Below are 26,239 nucleotides of genomic sequence, written 5' to 3'. Positions count from 1 at the left end.
AGGAGTCAGGCGCAGGAAGCAGAGAGTTCAGGGGAGTGCTATTTTAATGCGCTGAGAAACGCTGAACATAAGCCAATCCTCACAAAAACACAGGGCGTACTGAACAAACAAATGCCCCAAACAGAGGGACTTAAACTGTCCAGGAAAAACCCACAAAATGGGAAAACACAAAACCCATAGACGTGCACACAAGTACACCAAACAGACGATCACAATAATTAATCCCGCACAAGGAACCCTGCGGGCCGGCTGACTAATAAAGCCTTACTACCTAATTCAAAACAGGTGCACTCAATCAACACATAAGGAGGGGGAGGAAATCATCAGTAGCAGCTAGTAGGCCGGCGACGACGACCGCCGAGCGCCACCCGAACGGGAAGGGGAGTGTCCTTCGGTCGGAGTCGTGACACACGGATGCATTAAACAGTGTAATATTGCACCAAATGTTCAAATATATCTGGATGTTCAAATGAACGACATTCTCTTTGTTCATTTAATGAACTTTAATGAAATTGTGCAGTGTTATAAACAATAATATCCAGCAGTCAGTTTTCATACAAATTAGTTACTTATAGGAAAGTTAATCAGAGATAAAGGTTAGTGTTATGAACTTCTGCCACATTTGTAACATTACCATTTAGTGTTCAACGGTGTTTTTGGAAACCAAAACGGTTCGCACTGCCCTTATTACTCCATCTTGAACATGAATAAATGGATGGTTCCCTCACTGTATACTGAGCCCTAAGTCTCATTCAACTTACAGTTAGTTACCTCCAAGAAATGAGGGAGCTTATGTTAAAACAAAGACACACATATACAGAGTTATATAAATAGCTTATTGCCCCTGAGGGGATACATTCAATTTAATTCAAGTTAAATTGAATTGGTGCCATGTTACCACCAACAGTTCCAAGACGAGGGAATACGAATCCAAAATAACCGTGATCGAACATTTGGTCCCAACATCACCTAATACTCTCTTTGTTCTATCCATTTCTATCCCCATGTCAAAGTATTGGTGAAGAAATAAGGCACTGATATTGAAATTGACCCACCTTTGACCCAAATGTATCATGTCTTATCAATACAGTCAAGTAGATTTGTAAGCATTCAAAACAAGTCAACAACTGTGTGTATGTTAGACCTTAACACAGGTTTTTTTGCAACTCTTCTCCGACTCAAATCGGTTTTGGTTTCCCTGACAGCCTCCGAACCAGAACTGGGCACAGGCATTAGCCGTAGTGTCATAGTACCACTTCACAAAGTAATTCCTGCAAGGCCCGGGGTCCAGAGTCTGTCCACATCTCTCATCTGGGGAAAAAGGAAGAAAAATGGGGGACATTGCTTTTACTTGTACTCTATAGCGTTCTATGAAATGACAAGAATAGGAAATATCAGCAAAGGCTACACAGTAGTTTGAGCTCTGGAAAAGTGCTATATCCTATCAATCAAATCACCCGGTATTAAAGCATCCTGGGGCACAGGTGGAGAGGTTGGGGGGAGCCCGGGTAGCTTTACGATAAGGGGCCTCTGGGTGGGAGCCTGGGAGCCCGTCATGACCACACTGTGGGAGGGGTTCTTCATCTCTGATGGAAGAAGGAACTCTGGTAGGCGCTTGAAGGGTTCCCTGTCAAAGGATGGGACCCTGTAGGTCTCTGAGTTATCTCGGTCCCCGGTTTGGGGGCCCTGTGGGGTAAAGACTCTGTCTGACTCTCCTGGTGGACCTGGCTGTTTAACAGAGAAATGGATATATATATTTTGTACATCTGCTATAGTATGTGATTGCAATCAAAATCTTGACACACATATCCATGTATGAACGCATTTGCAAATGAACATGTGCACACACACAACACACACTCAATTCATGGCTGATTTAGCGGAAATTCAAGTTCAGACACTATCCTTTTTAGCAATCATTTGGTTATGGCGAGTTCTCCTAATTCTAAATGACATGATATATTGTACTGCAAAGCTTAGTGAGCTCCGAAAAGCTCAGTAAATATGCAGCCCTATTCTGATCAAGACAGAACCATTATGTAAAGTGGAAGTGTCGTCATTCTCACCACCATATGTGTTTTTTTAAAGTCTCCATTGAAAGTGGGCGTGTCAGTATCAGTCCTCTCTGGGGTTTCCCTGACAATCCCGGCTTGTCCAGGGGTTCCGGGGGAGTATCTGGAGCTAGGGATGGAGCTGAATTGGGCCCCGCCATCACTCTCACAGATCCGACTCAGCAGCTTGCTCTCAAGGGCTGGACGAGCCAAGACAAGACAGTACCCCAATATTATTGGGACTAGGCAATAAGACACAGCTATGTAAAACGTACAGATATTTAGGACTGAATTGTCTTTGGATAATTTTAACACCACTGGTGTTTCTCTGGCTTTAGAAGTATTTAGGCCCACATTAACTATTCAAATATAACTGTGGCTTTACAAGATGCTCCTTACAGGGAACATTAATTTCAGTAAGAATGGACATCATAGTGAAAGGTACTTTCTGCTTACTAGGAAGTGTCCTGAAGTCATCAATCAGGTAGACGTGTTCCCTGTCTGGGTCAGAGGCCATGAGGTGGAGCTCTTTCTTAAACTCCTCGTACAGCGGATCACTTTGGTTCACCACCCCGATGACAAACGTCTCAATGTTACTGCCATTGGCCTCTTTCACTGCCTCCTCCAGCCTCACAGAGTCCCTCTCGTCTGCCTGTCCATCTGTGATCACTATGGCCACTTTCCTCACCCCGGGCCTGGCCGCCCGGAACACCTGGTTGGCCTGATGGATGGCGCTGCCCGTGAAAGTGCCTTCGCCCAGGTAGGTCATAGTGCGGACCGCCTTTTTCACCTGGTGGTGATAAATATTTATAACATCTCTGATGTAGCCTGGTCCCAGATCTGTTTGTGAGGTCTTATGTCACAATGACCATAAGAGTTGGCAAGACAGCACAAACAGATCTGGGACCAGGCTACTGTACTAAAGAGTAAGATTTTTCATTTTGGGCGCTTGAGAGAAAATCAACTTGCATTGAACTGTTATGTCATATGAATTGAATGTTATCATTACAGAGGATTCAATAAAGTTTTGAGAAAAATAAAACTGAGATAGTCTTGACCTGGTCCCGGCTGGCTTGCTGGTGCAGACTGACCACCACCATGTCGATGTGGCTGTAGAGGACCACCCCGACGCGAGTGGTCTCCCGGCTCACGGAGGCACGGTCGACCAGAGCGTTCACAAAGTCCTTAACCACGTTGAAGTTGTCAGGGCCCACACTCTCTGAGCTGTCAATCACAAAGACCAACTCCAGTGGGCTCTCACGGCACTTCACTCCACAACCTGGGGAAAGAGATAGATTCATTGAAAGTCTCTGCCAGCAGCCATTACAGGTATGGTGTTGTACTTGGTGTGTGAATTACCACAGTACCACACTAACCACATATAGATCTGACCAGTTTGATGACCTCCTCTCTCTGTAACAGATGGTAAAACACTTTAGTGTCTAGTCATTGTAATACTACAGTACGGCGGTACAGTGTACAAAACAGACTATACTTACTGTTAGGCCAGGTTCCCCCTTTTCTCCCAGTCTGCCCTGTAATTCAGGAGGTCACTCAATAACAAATATATACATCTGATAATGTCCATGCTTTTTCCAGATTTATAGTAAGACTAGTACCAAAGGTCCAGCAGTTCCTGTCTCTCCAGTCTCTCCCCTGTCCCCCTTTCTGCCTCGTTCACCCACAAACCCCCTTTCTCCCTGTAGGAACAGCAAAACTTGATCATTTTTCTATAACTTGGAAAGGTCAAGACCATTTGTGAGACTGGATTTGGTTCTGGCTGCCGAGATTAGAGATTGGATAATATCTCTATATTTATTAAGCTACATGTTATGTTGTTTGTGTGGCGGTTCTTACCTTATCCCCTTGAATACCCTGTCCTGGGGGCCCCCTGGGGCCCGGGATCCCCTGGAATCCTGACTCCCCCTATCAGGGAAAATCAATTCAGCATTTTGACCTGTGGAAACACAGCACTAGTATATGCCTGGCTGTACCATGACCTAACATGGCTTACTAAACGGTCCTTTAACTGTACCTTTGGTCCTTGAATGCCCTCTCCAGGCAGTCCCTGGGGACCCGGTGCTCCAATCTGACCAGCTGACCCCTGCAGAGAGAATCATGTCATCGTGATGCTCCGCCAGTCATATGGTTCCTATTAATCTTCTTCAATCATTGATATCTTGTATACTCAAATCATATGATGGCTAATTTATCATCCTACACATTGGTAAAAATGATTATTATTGGTCTGAATAGGATTTATGACCTTGGGGCCCATTAGCCCAACTCCTGGTGCTCCAGCTAGTCCTGTGGGGCCTGGAGTTCCCCGGTCTCCCTGAACAGAAAGATCCTTAGGTTAAATACTCACATAGAGATCCCAAAACAAACACATTATGTTGCCCCTATAATTGGGTTAAGGTTATTTTGTGACCTATTTTGTGACCTAAATAGAGTTCATTACACCGGAAAACTCACCTTAGGACCAGGTAAACCTTTTCCTTCTGGTCCAATCTCACCTGTCAATCCTGGTACTCCAGGGGTCCCTAATAAGCATGACAGAACATCCATTCATACAGTATACATACTGAATAGTCAGCATAGATTAATGAGTATGATCATAATACTAGAGAAAATGGGGATACTTACTGGAGTTCCAGGAAGGCCTTCCCCTTCAAGCCCAGGTGGACCAATGGGCCCTGGTAGCCCTCTCTCACCCTAAAAAGTGAAAGTGGTTTCACACCAATGGTCTTATGTGGTTCATTGGACATTTGAGAAATACTTGCACCTCCCAAATCAAACTGAAAGAAGTTTCATCAAATGACCTTCGGTCCAGTGATTCCTATTCCTGGTTCACCAACATGTCCTGGTGGGCCTACTGCACCAGGGTCCCCCTGGAAACAAAACAACCCAACATAAAATAGAACACTGACGTCATCCTTAAGATATGGTAACACTTGAATATCCTAATAAAGTAGTAACCAACAGTGTTGTCAATGTTCCTTCTCACCAGAACATACCTTGATACCGGGTAACCCCCGCCCAGGTGGTCCGTTTGTACCTGCTCGTCCAGCACTTCCGGGTTCACCCTGAAACAGGAAACATTTTATAACAGCAGAACCAACCATGCTTTGGGTCAGTAGTGTTGAGCATGACTGTTGTGCATGTGCTTACCTTGGCCCCCATTGGCCCCACAGGCCCTACTGCCCCTGGCTGGCCCCTGGAGCCCCGCTCCCCTCGGTCCCCCTGAGAGAATAGTCACAGCTTGATTTCAGACAATCTTTTCCATACATTCTTTAAAATAGTGAAAATGCTTTAAGATAACTGATTTCTACCTTTTCTCCAGGGACACCTTTTCCGGGTGCCCCATCAGGTCCCCTGGGCCCATGTAACCCAATGTCACCCTGATACCAAGTGAAATAAATACACAATACTGTAAACAATGAACACTGTCAGTTGACAGACTGTCATTGATGTACTGTCCTAGTGATAATGACATTGCATCACAGCACACTGTGCCCACCTTCTGTCCTATGTCTCCATCCTCTCCAGAGAGGCCCGGAATACCAGGTAACCCCTCCGATCCTGGGTCTCCCTAGAGGAACATTTGCAAATCTCTATTAACACAGTTTTACTTCATCTGGTTTAAATACTGTCTTACTAAATCATCAGACTTACTTTAGGTCCTGGCTCCCCAACACCGCTCTCCCCTGGGATTCCAGGCTCTCCTGAAAAGCCTTGGCTTCCCTGTAGAACAAACAGTACATGTGACATCATATCTACTAATGAATATACTGTACGTTTGCGTCTTGCATTCAGATCTAAGACTTCCGTTTTTGCCTGACATTAGACTCCCTTTGATCATGTGACATTCAACCTTACCTTTTGGCCCATAAGTCCCACACCTGGATTCCCTCTGGGGCCTGGAGGGCCAACTGGCCCTTGGTTCCCCTGAAAATAAGGGGACATTAGAAGAAAAGGAATATGAGTATAAGTATGTGTGAGTATACAGTATGTTTGAGAATAGACAAATTGACATTATACAGAAGGATCTGACTGCAGTTGAATCAGAATGTACCTTTTCTCCTTGAATTCCTGCCCCTGGCATTCCCACCGGTCCTTGTGATCCAAGCTGTCCAGGATTTCCCTGAGAGAAACATAAGACCTCCCATCAAATGTCATTTCACTGAAGGAATATGGGATCATTCTCAATGGATCGTTGATCATTTATCATCATACGGACCAACATAAGACCTCAACATAGTAATGTCCAATAGTCTTAAACTTGCTTTACCTTATCACCTTTGACCCCAACACCAGTGAGACCACGCTCACCTCTGGGGCCCTCGTGGCCTCGATCCCCCTGAAAAGAATAGATACTTGAGTCCACATTGATTTAAAAAAAGAAATATTAATGGCCCGTTGTACTTATACCAGACCTCATTCTGACTTTAGGAGTTATACCTAACAGTATAATACTTGGACACTTAAATATTTGCCCACCTTTGAGCCAGGGAGCCCCTCCCCAACTGCTCCCTGGTTACCCTGTGCTCCAGCAAGTCCTGGGGGTCCCTGAAATAAACCGTTTCTTAATTTTTGACCCTCAAACAGTTTTAAAATGTACTGTCCAGTAAATGGCAACATTTAGTTTAGTTTTTAGGTTACCATTGTCAAATCTGATCATATGAATCAGAGGTTTGAAGGATAGGGTCATGTATAACATTCCCATAGCGATCACTGTTTAGGTATCCAAAGCTGGCATCTACAGTAATACTTACTGGCTGTCCTGGCTCTCCAATTCCAATGGGACCAAGGGTTCCTGGTCTTCCCTGAATTCCTTTGGCCCCCTGAGAACAATGACACATTTCAACATTTAGGTTATTTACATAAACTGTAAATGTATAGCATAATCTCTATAATGCTTATTATTAGGTTACCTTTGGACCTGGGAACCCAATGCCAATGTCACCTGCTGGTCCAGATGCACCGGTGGTTCCTTGGTCCCCCTGTGTTAGAGGTGTACGATCACTGTGTGAATGCGTCAAAACTCCTACTACTTGAAACCCACGCCACCAACAAGTTAGTCATAAAACACTTCTATTCCAAGTTCATACTGTAAGAGAGAACCCTTCCCCGGTGCTTCTCCACAGAGGAACTCTATCCATTCCAACAGAAGTCTACGAGGATGGAAAATGGCAATAAAATGCAGACAAAGGATCTTCATGGGATTCAATAACGCATCTCAGAATGGCATTTACGAAGAATACAGCAGTCACTTGTTTCTGCTATACATTATGTTCTTGATTATGTCAGATTTTTTTTATATTTTTTATTGCTAAATAGCTAAGTGGCTCTAAATCACTCTTGATTCCAAGGCCTTCCTTGTTTGAGAGGTCTGGTCAATGTGTGACAGAAAGTGAAGGATCGGTATATAAATAGAAACGGACAGCAAGGTCAACTCGGCTCTCATGGCTTCTCTGGCCAAGCAACACACTTTGACAATAGAGATGCTGTGTGAAAATGTGTTTCCATGTACGAAAGTGTCATACAGTAGCACCCATGAATGTAATTGGCTTATTTCCTAGCCCCCTTGAATGTCAGTGGCTGAGAATCAGCGTGCCTACTTTAGGTCCTGTTTGGCCCTCCGGACCCTGGTCCCCGGGTGGTCCATTAACACCCTGTGGAAGAAACAAAAAAAATCCACAAATGGCCTTAATGAATAAAAGAACAATGAAGTTGATTTATATAATGCACTGGTTCCATTGTAGTATCCTAATACTACAACAGCCTTTTTTCTCACTGTACAGTATGTAGCTACTGTTTGTATAGAATTGATAGCCCAGAAAATCTAACTCATCCCTGATATCTGCCAAATCATACATTTTACAATGTACCAGTTTGTAGTCAATTCTTACAATTGAACTACTGCAATACAAATGCACGGAACTATACAGAACAGAGCAGGAGTTTCGTTCCATTGTCAGGGCCTGGTGTCAAAACAACACTATCACTGATACCATGCCAGACGAGGGGCTGATAGTGAGGAGGAACAGTGCCACTGTACTGGCAACCCTGTCCTAGCAGCTAATCCTACGACACAAAGTCTGCTCCTGGAAAAGAATAATATCCTGCAAGCCTGGATTCACTGCTTTAGATACTCACATTAGCATTGGGATTAGGCATAATCCAAAATTCACATTCCATAAGTGCATGGGTGGGAAAACGACAAAACTCAACTTCCATTATCCATATTTGAGAATGAAAGGGAATAAGGGATGTCTCTGACTGACTTGGATGTCGTCTGTTCTCAATGCCTGTACTCATTTTCACCCTGTCATCAAACATCTCAGTGAAAGAAGTACTCAGCCCTTGCTCTAAAGTGATTCATTCATTGAGAATCAATTCACCTATTTCAGATGAACATACTGTATCATATACATTCATGATTAAGACAAGGTCCTAAAACGATGTGTTAATGTGTTGAAGGAGTTGTGTTCCAATAAAAACAACAACGTTACATTATACCTGGTCTCCTCTAGGTCCCCGTGGGCCAGGAGGTCCTCCAGGGCCCTGTAAGATGACAAGATGACATCATGCTTCCGTTGGCACACATATTGTAGAATAGATCACAATGTTGATTGAACCAAACTGGCACATTAATCATTGTACTTACTTCATCTCCTTTTCCCCCAGGGGTGCCACAGTCTCCTATCTCCCCCTGAAATGCAGCACGGGTTCAACCAATCATTGGCAAAACACTTTTAAGCAAGACAGTTGTATTCTGAAATGTCTTGAAAGCAGATGTCCCACCTTGTCACCTTTATAACCAGGACTGCCCTGTGAAGTAAGAACAACAGTGTTCAACACCCAGTACTGAAGGTATCTCAGTCAACTATGGAAATGTGGCGGTTAGATGGATGTTAATAATGACAGAATAAAGAAATACATAGTATACCTCAAGACCGTCACTTCCTGGTCGGCCACCGACTCCAGGTTCTCCCTTGTAGAATTGAGACAGTGTTGAGATCAGGAGATCATTGAGATCAGTTGAGATCAGTGTTGAGATCATTGAGATCAGGATTGTATGTAGATCACTGAGGTCGTTAAAATAGTGAAAATCACTATGTTTTTACTACTTACCCTTGATCCTTTTGGGCCAGATGCTCCTTCATATCCTGGATCTCCTTTTGTACCCTTGACGACACACAATAAGTTAGTATATGGAGTCATTCTCGAATGATAGTATTCTGTATTTCTTACAATGTTTTTTTTTTTTTTGTGTGTGGTGCGTCAGTCATACTGGGTTACTGCATAATCCTTACTGTAGACCTAGATGTTCTGTTGAAAAAACGTCTAGTGTACTCACTGGGTTTCCAGGAGGGCCTCTCTCCCCTCTTTCACACAAACACACTTCAGCCTGTGGACACTGATACAATGAAAAGAATACAAAAATCAGTCTTATCACTCCACCTGCTACTTCCAGTGGCATTGTAGTGTTTATTGTTTTAAAGTACTTACTGCCTCAAGCGCTATTGCACCCTGGATGGGAAGAAAATACAAGACGATTGTGTGAGATTTTTACCTAGAAACAATTCCAAAAGTACCACTATTGACTGAACATTGTATTGTACCTGAGCAAGCCGTACTGTACATGAACAATGGTACAGATGGTCAAGACATTGTTCTAAGGAAGAATAAAACAACAGGGGGTACAGAGCTAGATCACTTCCTGTCCGTTTTGCTTAATAAAGCTGTTCTCTTTTAAACCTCCGCTAATGACTATGAATTAGAAAAACGATGATGATTTTTGGAAAATGTATAATTTATGCTACTATTTGCCCATAGACAGGTCTTGATCTCATTTAGACTATAGACAAATATCTGTGTTTATGGAAAATGCATATTAGGGGAAGAATTCCCCACACAGGAACAATTCTGCCATTGAGGTTTGAGCCCCCGCTTAGGACACAGACATGATAACAAGACAAGTTTATTAGAGGAGCTCAGTACTGTTGGACAGTGATGTTGTGTGTCAACTAACTTAGTTACCCTCACTTTGTACCCTCACAAACCTCTGGAAAAAGCTGTGAAGTTCTCATACTCATATAGAAAAGGCAGTGTGGAAGGTACTATCATACCCTTTTCACACTGAAAACTAATGATCCCAAACCATACCGTGCTGGCCTGGTTAAGCATACCAATCATCTTCAACCTTAGTGTAGGGTGACTTTGATAACAGAACACTCACCAACTCTTTCAGTAACTTCTCCTCTAGCTGGGGGTCAGTGAGACTGTGGACGAATTGCTTGGCCGGTGTGCTGGCGATAGCCCGGAGTTTGGCACTGTTCTGGCTCTGGCGGGCCAGGTCCGACAACCCTATAGCAATGAGCTTCACGCCACTACCCTTAGCATCCGCCGCTGCTCCGATCACATCAGGGTTCCTCGGATGATCGGCACCGTCGGTCATGAGCACCGCCACCCTGACGCTGTCCTCCTTGGTCTCCTGGGTGAAGAGCTGCGTGGCGTTGGTGATGGCGTAGGTGGAGTAGGTGCCATGGCCAATGTAGGCCATGGAGCTGACTCTGCTGTGGAACACATCCAGGTCCTGCCAGGCAGTGAAGCTGTGCTCTACAGACACAGAGCTGCTGTACTGGAGAGCAGCCATCCTCAGCTTCAGGGTCCATCCAGACACCTGGAGCATGGTGAGACGAGTGCTGAATTGCAGAACAAAGGACTTCTGCTTCTCGAACAGGAAGGTCTTGGCGCCCTCTGAACTGTCCAGAATAAAGGCCACCTCCATGGAGCATGTTGTCATGTCTGGGAGAGGGATGCATACATGTGTTTCACGCGGAGATCGATTGGATAAACTTCAGGCAAATGTCAAAAGCAAATGAACATTTATACTGAACAAAAATATAAATGCAACATGCAACAATGTCTAATATTTTTGCTGAGTTACAGTCCATAAGGAAATCAGTCAATAAAAATGAATAAATTAGGCTCTAATTTATGAATTTCATACAGTGGTGTAAAGTACTTATGTAAAAATACTTTAAAGTACTACTTAGTTTTTTTGAGTATCTGTACTCAACTATTTATATTTTTGACTACTTTTACTTTTACTTCACTACAATCCTAAAGAAAATAATGTACTTTTTACTCAATACATTTTCCCTGACACCCAAAAGTACTTGTTACATTTTGAATGCTTAGCAGGACAGGAAAATTGTCCAATTCACACACTTATCAAGACAACACATGGTCATTCCTTCTGCCTCTGATCTGGCAGACTCACTAAACACAAATGCATCTTTTGTCAAATATTTCTGAATGTTGAAGTGTGCCCCTGGCCATCCATCCATTTTTTAAACAAGAAAATGGTGCCGCATGCTTTGCTTAATAGAAGGAATTTGAAATGATTTATATTTTTACTTTTTATACTGAAGTATATTTTAGCAATCACATTTACTTTTGATACTTAAGTATATTTAGAACCAAATACTTTTAGACTTACTCAAGTAGTATTTTACTGGGTGACTTTTACTTTTACTTGAGTAACTTTCTATTAAGGTATCTATACTCTTACAAGTATGACAATTGGGTACTTTTCACCAATGATTTCACATGACTGGGCAGGGGCGCAGCCATGGGTGGGCCTGGGAGGGCATAGGCCCACCCACTGGGGAGCCAGGCCCAGTCAATCAGAATGGGTTTTTCCATACAAAACGCGTTATTACAGCACAAGGTGCACCTGTGCAATGATCATGCTGTTTAATCAGCTTCTTGATATTCCACACCTGTCAGGTGGAGGGATTATCTTGGCCACTTTTAAATTCTCACTAACAGGGATGTAAACACATTTGTGCACAACATTTTATAGAAATAAGCCTTTTGTGCGCATGGAATATATTTTATTCCACCTCATGAAACTCCTCCAACATAGTTTTAGAAATTTGTCAGTACGTCCAACCAGCCTTACAACCCCAGACAATGTGTATGGCGTCGGGTGGGCAAGCAGTTTGCTGATGTCAACTGTCATGTCTTTACTATCATTAACTGAAGATTTATAGTTTTTTATCAAAGATTCTCTGTAATTAGTTATTACGGGATTAGACTGATTAATCATGTAACCGTAATTACTAGGAAGTCGGGGCACCAAGGAAAAATATTCAAATTATAAAGTTACCATTTCCTAAAATAACTTTTCAGATATTTTATCTGATCAATTAGTCTTCGAATTAATGATTTATTTACATTACCTCATGTTATTCTCATTCCAAACGTCGTAAATTGTTGGTTATCTGCACGAACCCAGTCTTCACTATGAGTCATCCATACATCAATTGTCTTAAAATCATTTATTTATTACTAACTAAGTAATTCACAGAAATGCATAAACAAACAAACAAACAAGGTAAATGTGGTTACATGAAATGATAGGAGAATGTGCCCTAGTGGGCTAAATCGGCATGGCGGCTTGTTAGAAAAAGGGGAAGTGGGAGTCGACTAAGAAGTCACTACAGAGTGATAATTATAACAATTGAAATGCTAATCCTTTACCCATGAACGCTCACTCATTTGGGAACAATTGCAATCAATATATATATGTACGCTCAGTGTGTCGTCTTGATCGCTGGTGAAAAGTTAATTTCTTTTGTAGAATTGTCCGTCTCTCTCCCTCTCTCTCTCGTGGTTATAGTGGTTAGTTCAGAGTGACATTCGTTCGTTTCATTATAGAATGGATGTTTCGGCGGGTGTCGTTCTTCGCGTTCAATGATACCGAATTCCTAGCTGCAGACTAGTAATTAATATCAAAGACTTGTTCTTATTCTGTCGGTATCGATAGTCTAAGAGTTTAACCACGTGGTATGGTTAAAAGATTCAGCAATGGTCTACCACCTTTGTCCTCCTAATGGAGAAAAACATGGTCTGCAACCTTTAGCCATCTCGTAATTGAGGTAAGCTCGGTCTGCTGATCGAAAACTCGAGTGGGTTTTTTATTCAGAATGGCAGAAAAGGGCTGTCCCAGGACGCATGACCACTAATTGGGCTCAGGGGCGGTCCACTGATTTAGTTAACTCCAATCCCCTTTTGAGTTTTCCTTCATTAACCAGTCCAAAATCACATTGTAAATTTGTGTAAACAATTTCATACTCACTCATTCATCTTATAAAATAATTAGATGTAAACCTCACATCTGAGGCTATTATATAAACAGTGTTATGGTAATGTGGTCACACCCGTCTCCCATGAGCATACCCAAGTTGTGACAAACGGACCAGTTCATAGCTGGATTCTTCACCGATCTTTTATACTTTCTCCAGAACATGAAATTTGTGGATTTCCTTTGTCCTCCATGAAAATCTACTCTCTCTATACTGTGTGGCCATGTGGCAGGGTCTTCTCAGGAATTTACGACCTCTGACCACAGCAGCCTAGTTGAAGGAGGCAAGGGAGAGGGGGATGGGGTTGCTATACCCAAAGAGGCCAACGTCATGACACAACATTGTGAACAGAGTGCCCCATGGGTGGTGATGGGGTTATGGTATGGGCAGGCCTAAGCTATGGACAATGAACACAAATCATTTTATTGCTGGCAATTTGAATGCACAGAGATACCGTGACGAGATCCTGAGGCCCATTGTCATGCCATTCATCTGCTGCCATCACATCATATTTCAGCATCATAATGCACGGCCCTATGTTGCAAGGATCTGTACACAATTCCTGGAAGCTGAAAATGTCACACTTCTTCCATGGCCTGCATGGCCTCACCAGACATGTCACCCATTGAGCATGTTTGGGATGCTCTGGATGGACGTGTACGACAGCGTGTTCCAGTTCCTACCAATATCCAACAACTTCGCACAGCCATTGAAGAGGAGTAGGACAACATTCCACAGGCCACAATCAAAAGCCTGATCATCTCTATGCGGAGGAAATGTTTTTTCAATTGACTGATTTCCTTATCTTTGAAATTGTTGCATGTTGCCTTTATATTTTTGTTCAGTATGCAGGGCATTCGGAAAGTATTCAGACCCCTTGACTTTTTCAAAATTTTCTACATTACAGCCTTATTCTAAAATGGATTTAAAAATATATATTTTCATCAATCTACACACAATACTCCATAATGACAAAGCAAAAACAGAAATAACTTATTTACATAAGTATTAAGGCCCTTTGCTATGAGACTCGAAAGTGAGCTCAGGTGCATCCTGTTGCCATTCCACAACTTGATTGGAGTCCACCTGTGGTACATTAAATTGATTGGACATGATTTGGATAGGCCCACACCTGTCTATTTAAGGTCCCACAGTTGACGGTGCATGTCAGAGCAAAAACCAAGCCATGAGGTCGAAGTAATTGTCCATAGCGCTCCGAGACAGGATTGTGTCGAGGCACATATCTGGGGAAGGGTACCAAAACATTTCTGCAGCACTGAAGGTCCCGAAGAACACAGTGGCTTCCATGACTCTTAAATGGAAGAAGTTTGGAACCACCAAGACACTTCCTACAGTTGGTGCCCGGTCAAACCGCGCAATCGGGGGAGAAGGGCCTTGGTAAGCGAGGTGACCAAGAACCCGATGGTCACTCTGACAGAGCTACAGAGTTCCTCTGTGAGGATGGGAGAACCTTCCAGAAAGACAACCATCTCTGCAGCACTCCACCAATCAGGTCGTTATGGTAGAGTGGCCAGAAGGAAGCTACTCCTCAGTAAAAGACACATGACAGCACACCTGGAGTTTGCCCAAAGGCACCTAAAGAATCTCAGACCATGAGAAACAAGATTATCTGGTCTAATGAAACCAAGATTGAACTCTTTGCCCTGAATGCCAAGCGTCACATCTGGAGGAAACCTGGCACCATCCCTACAGTGAAGCATGGTGATTTCAGCATCATGCTGTGGAGATGTTTTTCAGCGGCAGGGACTGGGAGACTACTAAGGATCGGGGGAAAGATGAACTGAGCAAAGTACAGAGAGATCCTTGATGAAAACCTGCTCCAGAGCGCTCAGGACCTCAGACTGGGATGAAGCTTCACCTTCCAACAGGACAACGACCCTAAGCACACAGCCAAGATAACGCAGGAGTGGTTTTGGGACAAGTCTCTGAATGTCCTTGAGTGGCCCAGCCAGAGCCCGGACTTGAACCTGATTGAACATCTCTGGAGAGACCTGAAAATAGCTTTGCAGCAACGCTCCACATCCAACCTGACAGAGCTTGAGAGGACCTGCAGAGAAGAATGGGAGAAACTCCCCAAATACAGGTGTGCCAAGCTTGTAGCGTCAGACCCAAGAAGACTTAAGGCTGTAATTGTTGCCAAAGGTGCTTCAACAAAGTACTGAGTAAAGTGTCTGATTATGTAAATGTATATTTCAGTTAATTTTTTTATATACATTTGCAAAAAAATCTAAAAACGTATTTTTGCTTTGTCATCGTGGGGTATTATGTGTAGATTTATTAGAAGAAACCTTTTTTTAAACAATTTTAGAATAAAGCTGTAACAAACAACATTTTGGAAAATGTCAACGGGTCTGAATACTTTCCGAATGCACTGTACTACTTAGAGTAAATCACTGTTACAAAGATTTAGACATTTAGACATTGATAAATTAAAATCTTCCTGTTGGCTGAGAACGTTGTTTGACTTCTCCAGCAGATTGTGCACCCTTTTTTAGAAAAGACAGAAACACCTTAAAGAGCAACTGAATGTAATAAGCTATTGTTCCTCTTGAAAACGGCCTATGTGCCATCGATATGAGTCAGAAACATTTATTTTCATTCATTTTCGTTATTAAGTCAGTCCAAAACTAAGATTTGCGAGATAATTTAGGAAAAAAAGGGTATGACACGGAACGATGGTTAACTGTTCTCAGTCGCATTTCCTAATGAGGAGAATTGAAACCGAGGCTAAATCGGTCAATTCAGCCCCCCTTTATCATGCACGGGGTATTTCAGAAGTAATGTAGTCATATAGATAAAAATAATAAAGGGTAAGCCACAGTGACTGACCATCATCACTAACATGTGGACGTCATTTACCATTTTCTCCATCTCTGAGGACACTGTACTTTCCTTTTCTTCTTCTCTGGCCTATAGCCTCGTGAAGAAGTGCCAACAGTAGAAGGAACAGAGCCACTCCTTTCCCCATGTTGTCCTTTCTCAACATTCACACCCTAAACATAAAGAAAAAAACCATGTCTTATTCAAGTGTGACATCATTCTATATGGCAGGTGTGGATGCGATCACCTCCTCAATCACGAACATTCTTGATTCTCACCCCAATTGTTGGAGCACAGAATCAATGTACAGTACATGAGCCATCTGCAGAGTCACTGTATCAACTATGGGCTGAAGCTGGCAACATAAATGTATTTTATGAATTCCTGTAATGTTGTCAACTGTTTATACAGACCAACTAAAACAACATGCCACATCATTTATGTTTTTTTTCTTGCCTAGAAAACAAAGTCATCAGTGTAAAGTAATCATTTTTTCATCTTTTACATTCCACAAGTGAAAATAATTGCCAAACTACGTAGAAAGTTGTAATTTGATTTGAAAATGTGGATTTGATCATCTTACCTTAGTTCTTATTTAAATACAGACGCCGGTTTTTGTATAATCATCTGGAGTGGTTTAGGAAGCAGCATCTCGTCCTGATCACCAGTTCGGACTAGCCCACTACGTGAAGTGCGATGTCGCTTCGGGAAGGACAGCGCTCGGTTCGTCTGCAAGAATGTAGATTATTGTGCGCTACACGTCACTATGTATTATCTTCATGTATCTTTATGACATTTCACAGTTTTACAGACTCACAGACACGGAATAAATTGTAGTCACCCATAGGACGTGTATGTGACCAATATAATTTGATTTAGTATTGCGCGTAATACTGTAGCTCTGGGCAGTGTACACAAGACTGAACTCCTTATAACGTATTACGCTTAATTAAGGACTATAGAGGTGTAAAAATCTGAGGATAAAAAGTTAAAACACGTTGTGGTTTCTTTTAACATTTCACTTTCCCCACAGTCTACGTTGAATCCCGTTATTTGCCATTTAGAACTGTTTGTAACTTTTCTGCATTGTGATTGTTTGGATGTTGTACATTCAAATCCCAACTGGTACATGTTATGAAGATTTTCCTCTTCTCCACTTGCACGCCTACTAACCTGAAAAACAGACAGATGTTTTTTTTCAGTATATAAAACCAGAACACAGGCTCCCCCGCATGTTCAAGAATAATTTAACGCCCACGTGGAATGAGACTTAATTAGATTTACAGTAGGATAGGGCCAACCTGTCAGTACTATGGTAAACTAGGGCTAACTTGTTATGTCCCAGCTTGTGTTCTGCAGGTTTGATAAAACAAATATATAATTTAGTGAAAAATAAGGGGCTGAATTTGTTTCTCTTTCTCCAACTTTTCCGTTTACCCCTTGCGCTTCCCTGCGGACCCCGGGAACCCAGTTTGAAAACCCTTGATCACCTAACAGATGTAAAAGCCTATTAAAAACTACTATTACACTATAATATAAATGTAGTAGTATCGCAATATCATACATTTTTGGTTGTAGCGCCACCTTTAGGAATTGACAGTGCCGTGTTACCCAAAATTCGAACGGGGTTGGGCGTAACCGGACCTCACCAATAGCAATCTGCTTTTTCCGGGGAAATATTTTGGTGTAACATGAAAACAAGCACGGCTTAGGTTTGTTTTCGCCACAAGTTACCACATCCACAAAATCATAAAGCCCGCCTATTTCTACAATTTATCTTCTTAAAATGTGAGTTTAAACCTAACCACACCGCTACCTTTATGCCTAACCCTAACCTTAAATTAAGATCAATAAGCAAATATTTACATGACATTTTACGATATAGGCCATTTTGACTTTGTAGTTGTGGTAACTAGTGGACACCCAGTTTTGATCATGTTGACATGTCTGTAGAAATGTGTAAGTTTCTTTCAATATTTTTAAAATCTTTATTATTAGAAACACAATTTACTAATGTTTATTTGCGGGTTATCTGTTTTCTTAATACGGGTAGTTCGGGAAGCTAATTTTGCGATGTCAACAAAATTGTAGCTAGCTAACCAGATAACGTTAGCTAACTACTGTAGCTAGCTAAGTTAGCAGACTTTCATTTTTTTGCTAACAAATATGCCACAAAGTATTCTATATCCACATTTTTGTTTAATTAACTATCTACCTAGATACAATGTTGCATTAACATCTTGCAATTTAGGCCTGTGCCACTTGTCACATGTCACTAGCTAACGTTAGCCGTTAGCGATCTAATATGTTGCTCCCGTGCTGCACATAATCGTAGCTGACTACATTGTGACAACATTTGTAAAATATCTTAAGCTAAGTTTATAGAAAGTATGCTCAACATATTCGTTTATATAAAGTAGACTAAACACATTAGTTTGGTCACTACTAGACTACTTGCTAGATGTCAGTTGGTAACTTTCAGCTGTACTGTAAATGCTGTTTTCCCCCAGTATACCAAGTTGTAAAGAGCAAGATAATTCTCCCGGACAGAAGCTCTTCCATATGAACAATGAGTGGCTCAAAGCCAGACATTTTGTGGTCTCCCCACCACGCGGACCGCTATGTCATCTGTGACTCAGAGCTTGGACTGTACCGCATCGGACGTGTGGGGTGCGGCGAGACCAAAGCCGGAGCTCTCCCCCTCTCTGTGGAGACCGCTGCTACCCTATTAGCGATCAACTCGGACACCCCATACATGAAATGTGTGGCCTGGTACCCAAAGCACGAGCCTGAATGTCTGCTAGCAGTTGGACAGGCTAACGGCAGGGTAGTCCTCACTAGCCTAGGCCAGAGCCACAACTCCAAGTGCAAGGAGCTGATGGGGAAGGAGTTTGTGCCCAAGCATGCACGTCAATGCAATACCCTAGCCTGGAACCCTGTGGACAGCAACTGGCTAGCCGCCGGGCTGGACAAGCACAGAGCAGACTTCTCAGTGCTCATATGGGACATTAGCAGTAAGTTCTCCCCAGAGGCTAGTGTAGCCGCTGAAAAGATCCGTCTCTCGTCCGGAGACACAGACTCTAGCCTAGTGGTGACCAAGCCCCTGTATGAGCTAGGCCAGAACGATGCTTGCCTGTCCCTCTGCTGGCTGCCCCGTGACCAGAAGCTGCTCCTGGCTGGCATGCACCGCAACCTGGCCATCTTTGACCTGCGCAACACCAGCCAGAAGACCTTCGTCAACACCAAGGCAATACAGGGTGTGACAGTGGACCCCCACTTCCCCGACCGCGTGGCCTCCTTCTTCGAGGGCCAGGTGGCCATCTGGGACCTGCGCAAATTTGAGAAGCCAGTGCTCACGCTCACCGAGCAGCCCAAGCCGCTCACCAAGGTAACTTACTGGTATGCTTTTTTTGGTCTGTTGTGAAATTCTGTTGTCCCCTGCCATCCAGGGTACAATCGACTTGCACATATCAGAAGTATACTTTTTGTGTGATAGCGTAATGCATAATTGTGCTGTAGCCTACATTTTTTGGATGTAAGGATGTACAACTCACTTTCCTTTCATTCCCAGGTGGCCTGGTGCCCCACGCGTATGGGCCTATTGGCCACACTAACACGTGACAGCAACATCATCCGCCTTTACGACATGCAGCATACGCCCACGCCCATCGGCGACGAGACAGAGCCCACGATCATCGAGCGCAGCGTGCAGCCCAGCAACAGCCTCATTGGCAGCTTCGCCTGGCACCCCACTTCCCAGAACCGCATGGTGGTGGTTTCGGCTGCCAACCGCGCCATGACTGACTTCACAGTGTTTGAACGTATCTCTTTAGCCTGGAGCTCCACCACTTCGCTCATGTGGGCCTGCGGCAGGCACCTGTACGAGTGTGCCGAGGGGGTGGGAGGGGAGGGTACAGTAGAGAAGGACATAGCCACTAAGATGAGGCAGAGGGCACAGTCCAGGTACGGTCATGATACGGTCCAGGTGTGGAAGAACCATTTGCTGGCCGGAGGGGACGACCCCCAGCTCAAGTCCCTGTGGTACACTCTGTTCTATATCCTTTATTACACTCAACCTCAACTGGACCTCCAAGCCAGCTCCATTGTCTTTTTTCATTGTTCCCCTCTAATCAGGAACTGATTTATACCTGGGACATCAGGTGGGTACGATTAATTATCAGGTAGAAGAGAAAACAAGCAGGTTCCGGACCTCGTAGGGTGAGAGTTGAATACCCCTGATTTATTACATTACTGGTGCTAACTATTTTCTTAGCATTTCTAGCTTTGTGTGATTTATGTGCAGTTTGTTCTGTTTATTTTAGATAAGGTAGTCCCTGTGTGAGAGACATGCCTGGCGTTCTTCTTGCACTGTGGTAATTCATTGAATTATCATTTGTCTTTGTGTTCTTACACCTGACCTACAGGATAGACTAAGTTGCTATATTGTATGTCACTGTTTGCACTGTGGTTCTTATGATGTCTCAGCGTTCCGTTTCCTATGCAAGTATCACTCATGAAGCAGTACACTGAAGACGTGGAGCAGAAACAGCAGGGGAGCAAACAGGCCCTGGTCTATTCAGGCATCAAGAACATAGTCAAGTCCAGCTCAGGTAAGCAACTTAAAGATATAGATCATCATTAGGCCTATATCTAGGCTAAATATACAGGCTGAACCCTTGAAAGTATTATGTAACACTGTAAGTTATGTAACTATTTTTCAGTGTTTCTCCTAGGTTTGTCTTTGCGTTGGAGCGAAAAAAGCCCCTGAAGTAACATTTGTATCTGTTGCTCTACTCCACCAGGCACTACAGAGAACCGGCGGTGCTGGAGCGGCTCGGACCGCCAGACGGACGTCCCCAGGTTCCACAGCGAGGAGCGCAGCCTTGCCCTTCGTCTGTGCGGCTGGATCAACCGAGGCCCCGACATCAACGTGGAGCCCTTCCTGCGCTCCCTGGAGGGGGAGGGCGAGTGGGAGCGTGCGGCCGCTGTGGCCCTCTTCAACCTGGACATCCGCAGGGCCATCCAGATCCTCAACAAGGGAGCCTCCGCTGAGCGAGGTACTGGCATGGAATCATCTGGGACAGGACTATGTAATGCATTTTTGAAGATTCTTTGTAAGGGCTCAAGAACTTGTTTGCAATATACACTGTATGTACTGTACACGGCATAAAGTGTGCTACTAATTACTGCCTGGTCACAGACTGACAGGGAGACTAATTAGGTATTGAGTGTTAACGTTACATGCATTACTCTCCTGTGCCCTTGTTGCCTGAGGTGTCACTTCCATCACGTCACAGCAAAAGTACCATAACATACTGCTGTTATTTCACCACTGTAAACAAAAGCAGTATACAGTCAGAAAGTATACCCACCAATATTAGGTTAGGATTTGGCTGTAGTGCACAGTGGAAGCTCATAAACCAGGCTAATAAACCAAACCTCCCAACCCTTCCTTCCTCGCAGGCGACCTGAACCTAAACGTGGTTGCCATGGCGTTGTCAGGCTACACGGACGAGAAGAGTTCCCTGTGGAGGGAGATGTGCAGCTCTCTGAGACTGCAGCTCAAGAACCCCTACCTGTGTGTCATGTTTGCCTTCCTCACCAGTGAGCCTGGCACCTACGACGGAGTACTGGTACGCAGGGAAGGGGGTAAACCATTGATATAAACTGGGTTGCCAGATTCTTATTCATTATCATGTTAGACTGAAGTACAAAGGGCTATAGTACCTGAATTGTCAAAAGGGGCTAGGGACCGCGAGGGGGCCTCAGTGAGTTTTCAGGGAAACTACAAATGAATTTTAAATATCATCAGCAGTATGAAGAGGGCAGTGTTTTACATAGTAGTTTGAAGATTCCAACATTTAAATTAAAAAAGTACAACACCTTGTTGTGTTTCCCTCCTTAGTATGAGAGTAGTGTGGCCGTAACGGACCGAGTGGCCTTCGCATGCATGTTCCTTAATGATGCACAGGTAAGACCTCCAGCAAACGCACGACAGCATATACTAAATAGATAATAATAGTTGTTTTTTTCACTTATTACCCCATTTCTATCTATTGAAAGGAATGCGTTTCCTTTACTCTGTGTGTTGTTATGCAGCTGCCTCGCTATATGGAGAAGTTGACCAGTGAGATGAAGGAGGTGGGGAACCTGGAGGGGATCCTGCTGACGGGGCTGACCAAAGACGGAGTGGACCTGATGGAGAGCTACGTGGACCGGACCGGAGACGTCCAGACCGCTAGCTTCTGCATGCTCAAGGTATGGTCGGAGCAGGGGCTGAATAGTCTTGCGCTGCCCGACATCACACTGTAGAACGGTTGAAGTCAATGGAATGAGCTGACTGACCTTGTGGTTCATACTATGATCACCTGTCCCCTGTTGGCTAGAATTAGACAGTTTTCCTCAAGATCGATTGTTGGATCTTTCCCCAAGGATTTTCCCACATTCAGGCTTCTAGATTTGTTGAAATGTTAAGATTGGCTGGGGTTCAAATGCTTAATGATGCTCTGTCACTGTAAGGGGAGCTTCATTACCAAGTGTTTTTCCCTCCCAGGGTTCCCCAGGGGAGGTGGTGAAGGACCCGCGTGTCCAGTGCTGGATCGAGAACTACCGTAACCTGCTGGATGCATGGAGGTTCTGGCACAAACGGGCTGAGTTTGACATCCACAGGAGCAAGCTGGACCCCAGCTCCAAACCACTGGCACAGGCAAGGAAAGGGAACACTGCACTAAGAGAGGGACAGTTGTTCATAGTTATTCACGTCTCTGTCTTTTGTTCCATCTCTTCATAAATCTTCACATGGAGGTTGTGACTGAGGGACCAACTTGCTTGCAGGTTTTTACATACATTTAAAACACAATAATGAATATGATTATCCTGCTTAATAAGTGATGCTAGTTGTTTATTTGTTATTGGTCAGCCAGATAATGATACACTGTATTGGACCCTTACATTCATCCCTAGCTTCACAATGATCTCGATGATATAACCTTTTCATGTTGGCTTCTGCTTGCTCTAATTTAACCTGCCAGTCCTTATCACACTTGACCTTTGTGTTGTTGCCTGCTGCAGGTGTTTGTGAGCTGTAACTTCTGTGGGAAGTCCATATCGTACAGCTGTTCGGCCATGCCCCACCAGGGCCGCGGCTTCAGCCAGTACGGGGTCAGTGGATCGCCCACCAAGTCAAAGGTCACCAGCTGCCCCGGCTGCAGGAAGCCCCTCCCCCGCTGTGCCCTCTGCCTCATGAACATGGGCACGCCTGTGTCCAACTGCCCAGGTACTGGACATGGTATGCTCCACAGATAGGCTCTGGGTGGAAGTTGCCTGTAGCCACAGATCTAGGATCTGTTTACCTTCCCCTAACCATAACCATTATGGGGAGAGAATGAAAAACTGGTCATGGATCAGTGTTGAAAGTCAACTTTACCCCACTGTCACAGTTCTGCAGCCAGTCTAACTTCCTCATTACACACCCTATTATGCAAATAGGAATGCAAGTGCATACACACACTTTAGAGAAATGCATACATACAGTATATTAGCTAGTGATACAATGTTGTTGTATCACTAACTAATATAAATCACACAGAAAACAAATAAAGCAGATGATGATTGTAGATACTGATCTGTACTTTAGTTGGCTTATAAAACATCAACTAGATTATTAATAGTAATTTAGTTAACCTGTATAGCGCTTTTCATTACGGAAAATAATCTCAAAGCACATAAAAAGCAAAACAAACATTCACATTTTATGGTTTAGATTAGAAGTGTGTAGTCATACAGCTGTTGTTTTTTTCCAGGCACGGGGAAGTCCGATGAGAAGGTGGATCTGACCAGGGAAAACAAATTGGCCCAGTTCAACAACTGGTTCACCTGGTGCCACAACTGCCGACATGGCGGCCATGCAGGTCACATACTCAGCTGGTTTAGGTAAGAACATTACCGGAACGTTCAGATAACATTTTCTGTAGCGGAGTAGTTTTGTCAACAGAATGCATCATAGGTCTTGTAAAATGTCCTGTCAGTGTGGTGCCAGCACAACAACCTCTCCTCAATGTGAGCATGACAAAGGAGCTGATCGTGGACTACAGGAAAAGGGGGGCTGAACAGGCCCCAATTAACATCGACAGGGCTGTAGTGGAGCGGGTCGAGAGGTTCAAGTTCCTTGGTGTTCACAGTAAGCGCTACAGAGGGTAGTGTGTACAGCCCAGTACATCACTGGGACCAAGCTTCCAGAACCCATATAATAGGCGTGTCAGAGGGAGGCCCCAAAAATTGTCAAGGACTCCAGTCACCCAAGTCATAGACTGTTCTCTCTGCTACCGCATGGCAAGCGGTACAGGAGCGACAAATCTAGTCCCAAAAGGCTCGTTAACAGCGTCTACATCCAAGCCATAAGACTGCTGAACAATTAATCAAATAGCCACCTGGACTATTTACATTAACCCCCCCCCTTTGTTTTTACACTACTGCTACTCGCTATTTATTATCTATGCATAGTCACTTTACCCCTATCTACATGTACAAATTACCTCGACTAACTGGTACCCTCGCACATTGACTCTGTACCGGTACCCCCTGTATATAGCCTCGTTATTTTATTGTTACTTTTTTATTTTATATTTGTTTTACTTTAGTTTATTTAGTAAATATTTTCTGAACTCTATTTCTTGAACTGCATTGTTGTTTAAGGGCTTGAAACTAAGAATTTCACGGTAAGGTCTACACCGGCGTATGTGATTTTGGTAGCATTGTGAAAAGTTTCACACTTTCGGTGGTTTGTGCATTTCTTAATGGTTGTTAATGGGTTAATCTTTGGTTGTCCTCTCTGTTCCCCATAGGGACCATACAGAGTGTCCAGTGTCGGCCTGCACCTGTAAGTGCATGCAGCTGGACACCACAGGAAACCTGGTGCCTTCAGACAGCCACTAGATGGGCCTCTGGTAGGGTCCACAGCCTAACCACCAGCCTAAAACCTGCCTGTGCACTCTCACTATACTACGGCACCCACCAGTCGACACACCCCAGACTAAGCCAGGTTGCTGGGTACTGTTCTGGACAGGCCGCTTGAATAGTGTTAACACTGGGTGATCGCTTGAGTTGAATAAAAACGTACCATCTTTTCATAATCATATGGTAAGAGAGGCTAGATGTGTTACTGATGAATCAATGAATGTCTTGAAGGATTGTGGCTTGATGCTTACTAATGACATTAAGGGGATCCTTAAAGGGATATATTATAAAGGTTGTGTTATAAACGGCCTCCTCTAACCAAACCTGAATCAGGATGATCCTTTAATTCCTAGCATGAGCATATAGCCTTCATTTCCCCTATTCCTTTAATCAGCCAGCAGGTAAAGGACATGATTGTGTGCCAATATATTGTAGCTATGTTTTAAGACATTTTTTTCAAGCTTTCTTTCTAGGTCACAGTCGGACTGAGATATCTCGAAAAACATTGACAAAGTGATGAAAGAAGGAAGATAGTTACCCCAGGCAACAAAAAGAGAACAAATTGACAATGCTCTCTCTCTTCTGATTACCCTGGCCTGTGCCACTCTTCATCTCACATTGTATGTTAGGGCTTACAGTGCAGGGGCAGGGAGGGGGGAAGTTGTCTGTGTATTCACCTCCCCTCTCCCGGCCTGTCTTGTGAAAAGAGGCAGAGAAAAAACAGCAGCTGCTCGGCACTCCGACAAGATCCTCCAGATTGTTCTCTTCATAAAGAACTTCAGCTGCCGGAACACCACTGAACACCATTGACTCAAAGAGGGCGAGAGCTGGAGAGCGAGAAGGCTCTCGGTTCTCTCTCCCCGGGCCAAAATCGCGCACAAAATATGCATACTACACATCAATCCGGGATGGGTGTCCAGACGTACTCCACAGGGATGGCTATGTGTAAGCTGCATTGTAAATGTGTTTTTCTTTCCCTGCCACCCTCCCCCCATTGGACTCTACTGCTTCGACTCGGGGAACCATTGTAAGTGAGAGGGGCCTGCACCGGAGCTGGCTAAATCACTTAGTCATGGAGTAGGGAGGGGGCATGTGAGCTACTGTATTCTGTTTTTCACCACTGTCTCAGCGTCGGATGTTTTATGGTGTACCCTTTTGTGAACCATAATGGAGTGGATTTGGCAAATGCGGTAGGAGTGTACCGTTCTGAATAAAAAGTTAATTGAACTC

The 26,239-nt window shown here is 43.8% G+C and overlaps 2 protein-coding genes across 4 annotated transcripts; one reads left to right on the top strand and one right to left on the bottom strand.

Moving 5' to 3' along the window:
- Nucleotides 1–488: 488 nt before the first annotated feature.
- Nucleotides 489–17,082, bottom strand: LOC123997677 (collagen alpha-1(XXVIII) chain-like). The gene is made up of 36 exons (XM_046302143.1): nt 16,638–17,082; nt 16,094–16,227; nt 10,297–10,865; nt 9,567–9,587; nt 9,415–9,474; nt 9,189–9,242; nt 9,004–9,048; nt 8,859–8,885; nt 8,722–8,766; nt 8,574–8,618; nt 7,673–7,726; nt 6,986–7,054; nt 6,827–6,895; nt 6,552–6,620; nt 6,343–6,411; nt 6,127–6,195; nt 5,931–5,999; nt 5,727–5,795; nt 5,572–5,643; nt 5,384–5,452; nt 5,223–5,294; nt 5,069–5,137; nt 4,874–4,942; nt 4,694–4,766; nt 4,527–4,594; nt 4,318–4,386; nt 4,087–4,155; nt 3,909–3,977; nt 3,671–3,751; nt 3,551–3,586; nt 3,428–3,464; nt 3,110–3,330; nt 2,508–2,841; nt 2,067–2,251; nt 1,458–1,728; nt 489–1,311 (listed from the first exon to the last, which is right to left on the bottom strand). The coding sequence occupies exons 2-36, from the start codon at nt 16,218–16,220 to the stop codon at nt 1,139–1,141; spliced, it is 3,567 nt and encodes a 1,188-aa protein (XP_046158099.1). The 5' UTR covers nt 16,221–16,227; nt 16,638–17,082; the 3' UTR covers nt 489–1,138.
- Nucleotides 17,083–17,724: 642 nt separating this feature from the next.
- On the top strand, nt 17,725–26,236 carry LOC123997676 (GATOR complex protein MIOS). 3 transcript variants are annotated; one of them, XM_046302141.1, is made up of 12 exons: nt 17,725–17,842; nt 18,565–19,442; nt 19,626–20,109; nt 20,566–20,664; nt 20,857–21,111; nt 21,518–21,687; nt 21,960–22,025; nt 22,154–22,312; nt 22,608–22,760; nt 23,126–23,342; nt 23,857–23,986; nt 24,898–26,236. In XM_046302141.1, the coding sequence occupies exons 2-12, from the start codon at nt 18,624–18,626 to the stop codon at nt 24,986–24,988; spliced, it is 2,643 nt and encodes an 880-aa protein (XP_046158097.1). In that variant the 5' UTR covers nt 17,725–17,842; nt 18,565–18,623; the 3' UTR covers nt 24,989–26,236. The 3 variants fall into 3 exon arrangements, with proteins under 3 accessions (XP_046158097.1, XP_046158096.1, XP_046158098.1); XM_046302140.1 differs by having other exon boundaries at nt 17,739–18,013; XM_046302142.1 differs by having other exon boundaries at nt 17,741–18,013; nt 23,126–23,330.
- The last annotated feature ends 3 nt before the right edge of the window (nt 26,237–26,239 follow it).

Source organism: Oncorhynchus gorbuscha, linkage group LG15 (genome assembly GCF_021184085.1).
Source record: "Oncorhynchus gorbuscha isolate QuinsamMale2020 ecotype Even-year linkage group LG15, OgorEven_v1.0, whole genome shotgun sequence".
Taxonomy (NCBI): Eukaryota; Metazoa; Chordata; class Actinopteri; order Salmoniformes; family Salmonidae; genus Oncorhynchus; species Oncorhynchus gorbuscha.
The sequence above is the reverse complement of the archived record's forward strand: the minus strand, read 5'-3'. Positions and strand labels throughout refer to the sequence as shown.

Coding starts and splice junctions, on each gene's coding strand:
- LOC123997676 (XM_046302141.1), top strand. CDS start 18,624: ATGAGTGGCTCAAAGCCAGACATTTTGTGGTCTCCCCACCACGCGGAC. Junction 20,665..20,856: donor CATAGTCAAGTCCAGCTCAG/GTAAGCAACTTA, acceptor CTACTCCACCAG/GCACTACAGAGAACCGGCGG. Junction 23,343..23,856: donor CTGCCCAGGTACTGGACATG/GTATGCTCCACA, acceptor GTTTTTTTCCAG/GCACGGGGAAGTCCGATGAG.
- LOC123997677 (XM_046302143.1), bottom strand. CDS start 16,220: ATGTTGAGAAAGGACAACATGGGGAAAGGAGTGGCTCTGTTCCTTCTA. Junction 7,727..8,573: donor GGGGACCTAGAGGAGACCAG/GTATAATGTAAC, acceptor TTTCTTCCACAG/GGTGTTAATGGACCACCCGG. Junction 5,644..5,726: donor TTGGGGAGCCAGGACCTAAA/GTAAGTCTGATG, acceptor ATGTTCCTCTAG/GGAGACCCAGGATCGGAGGG.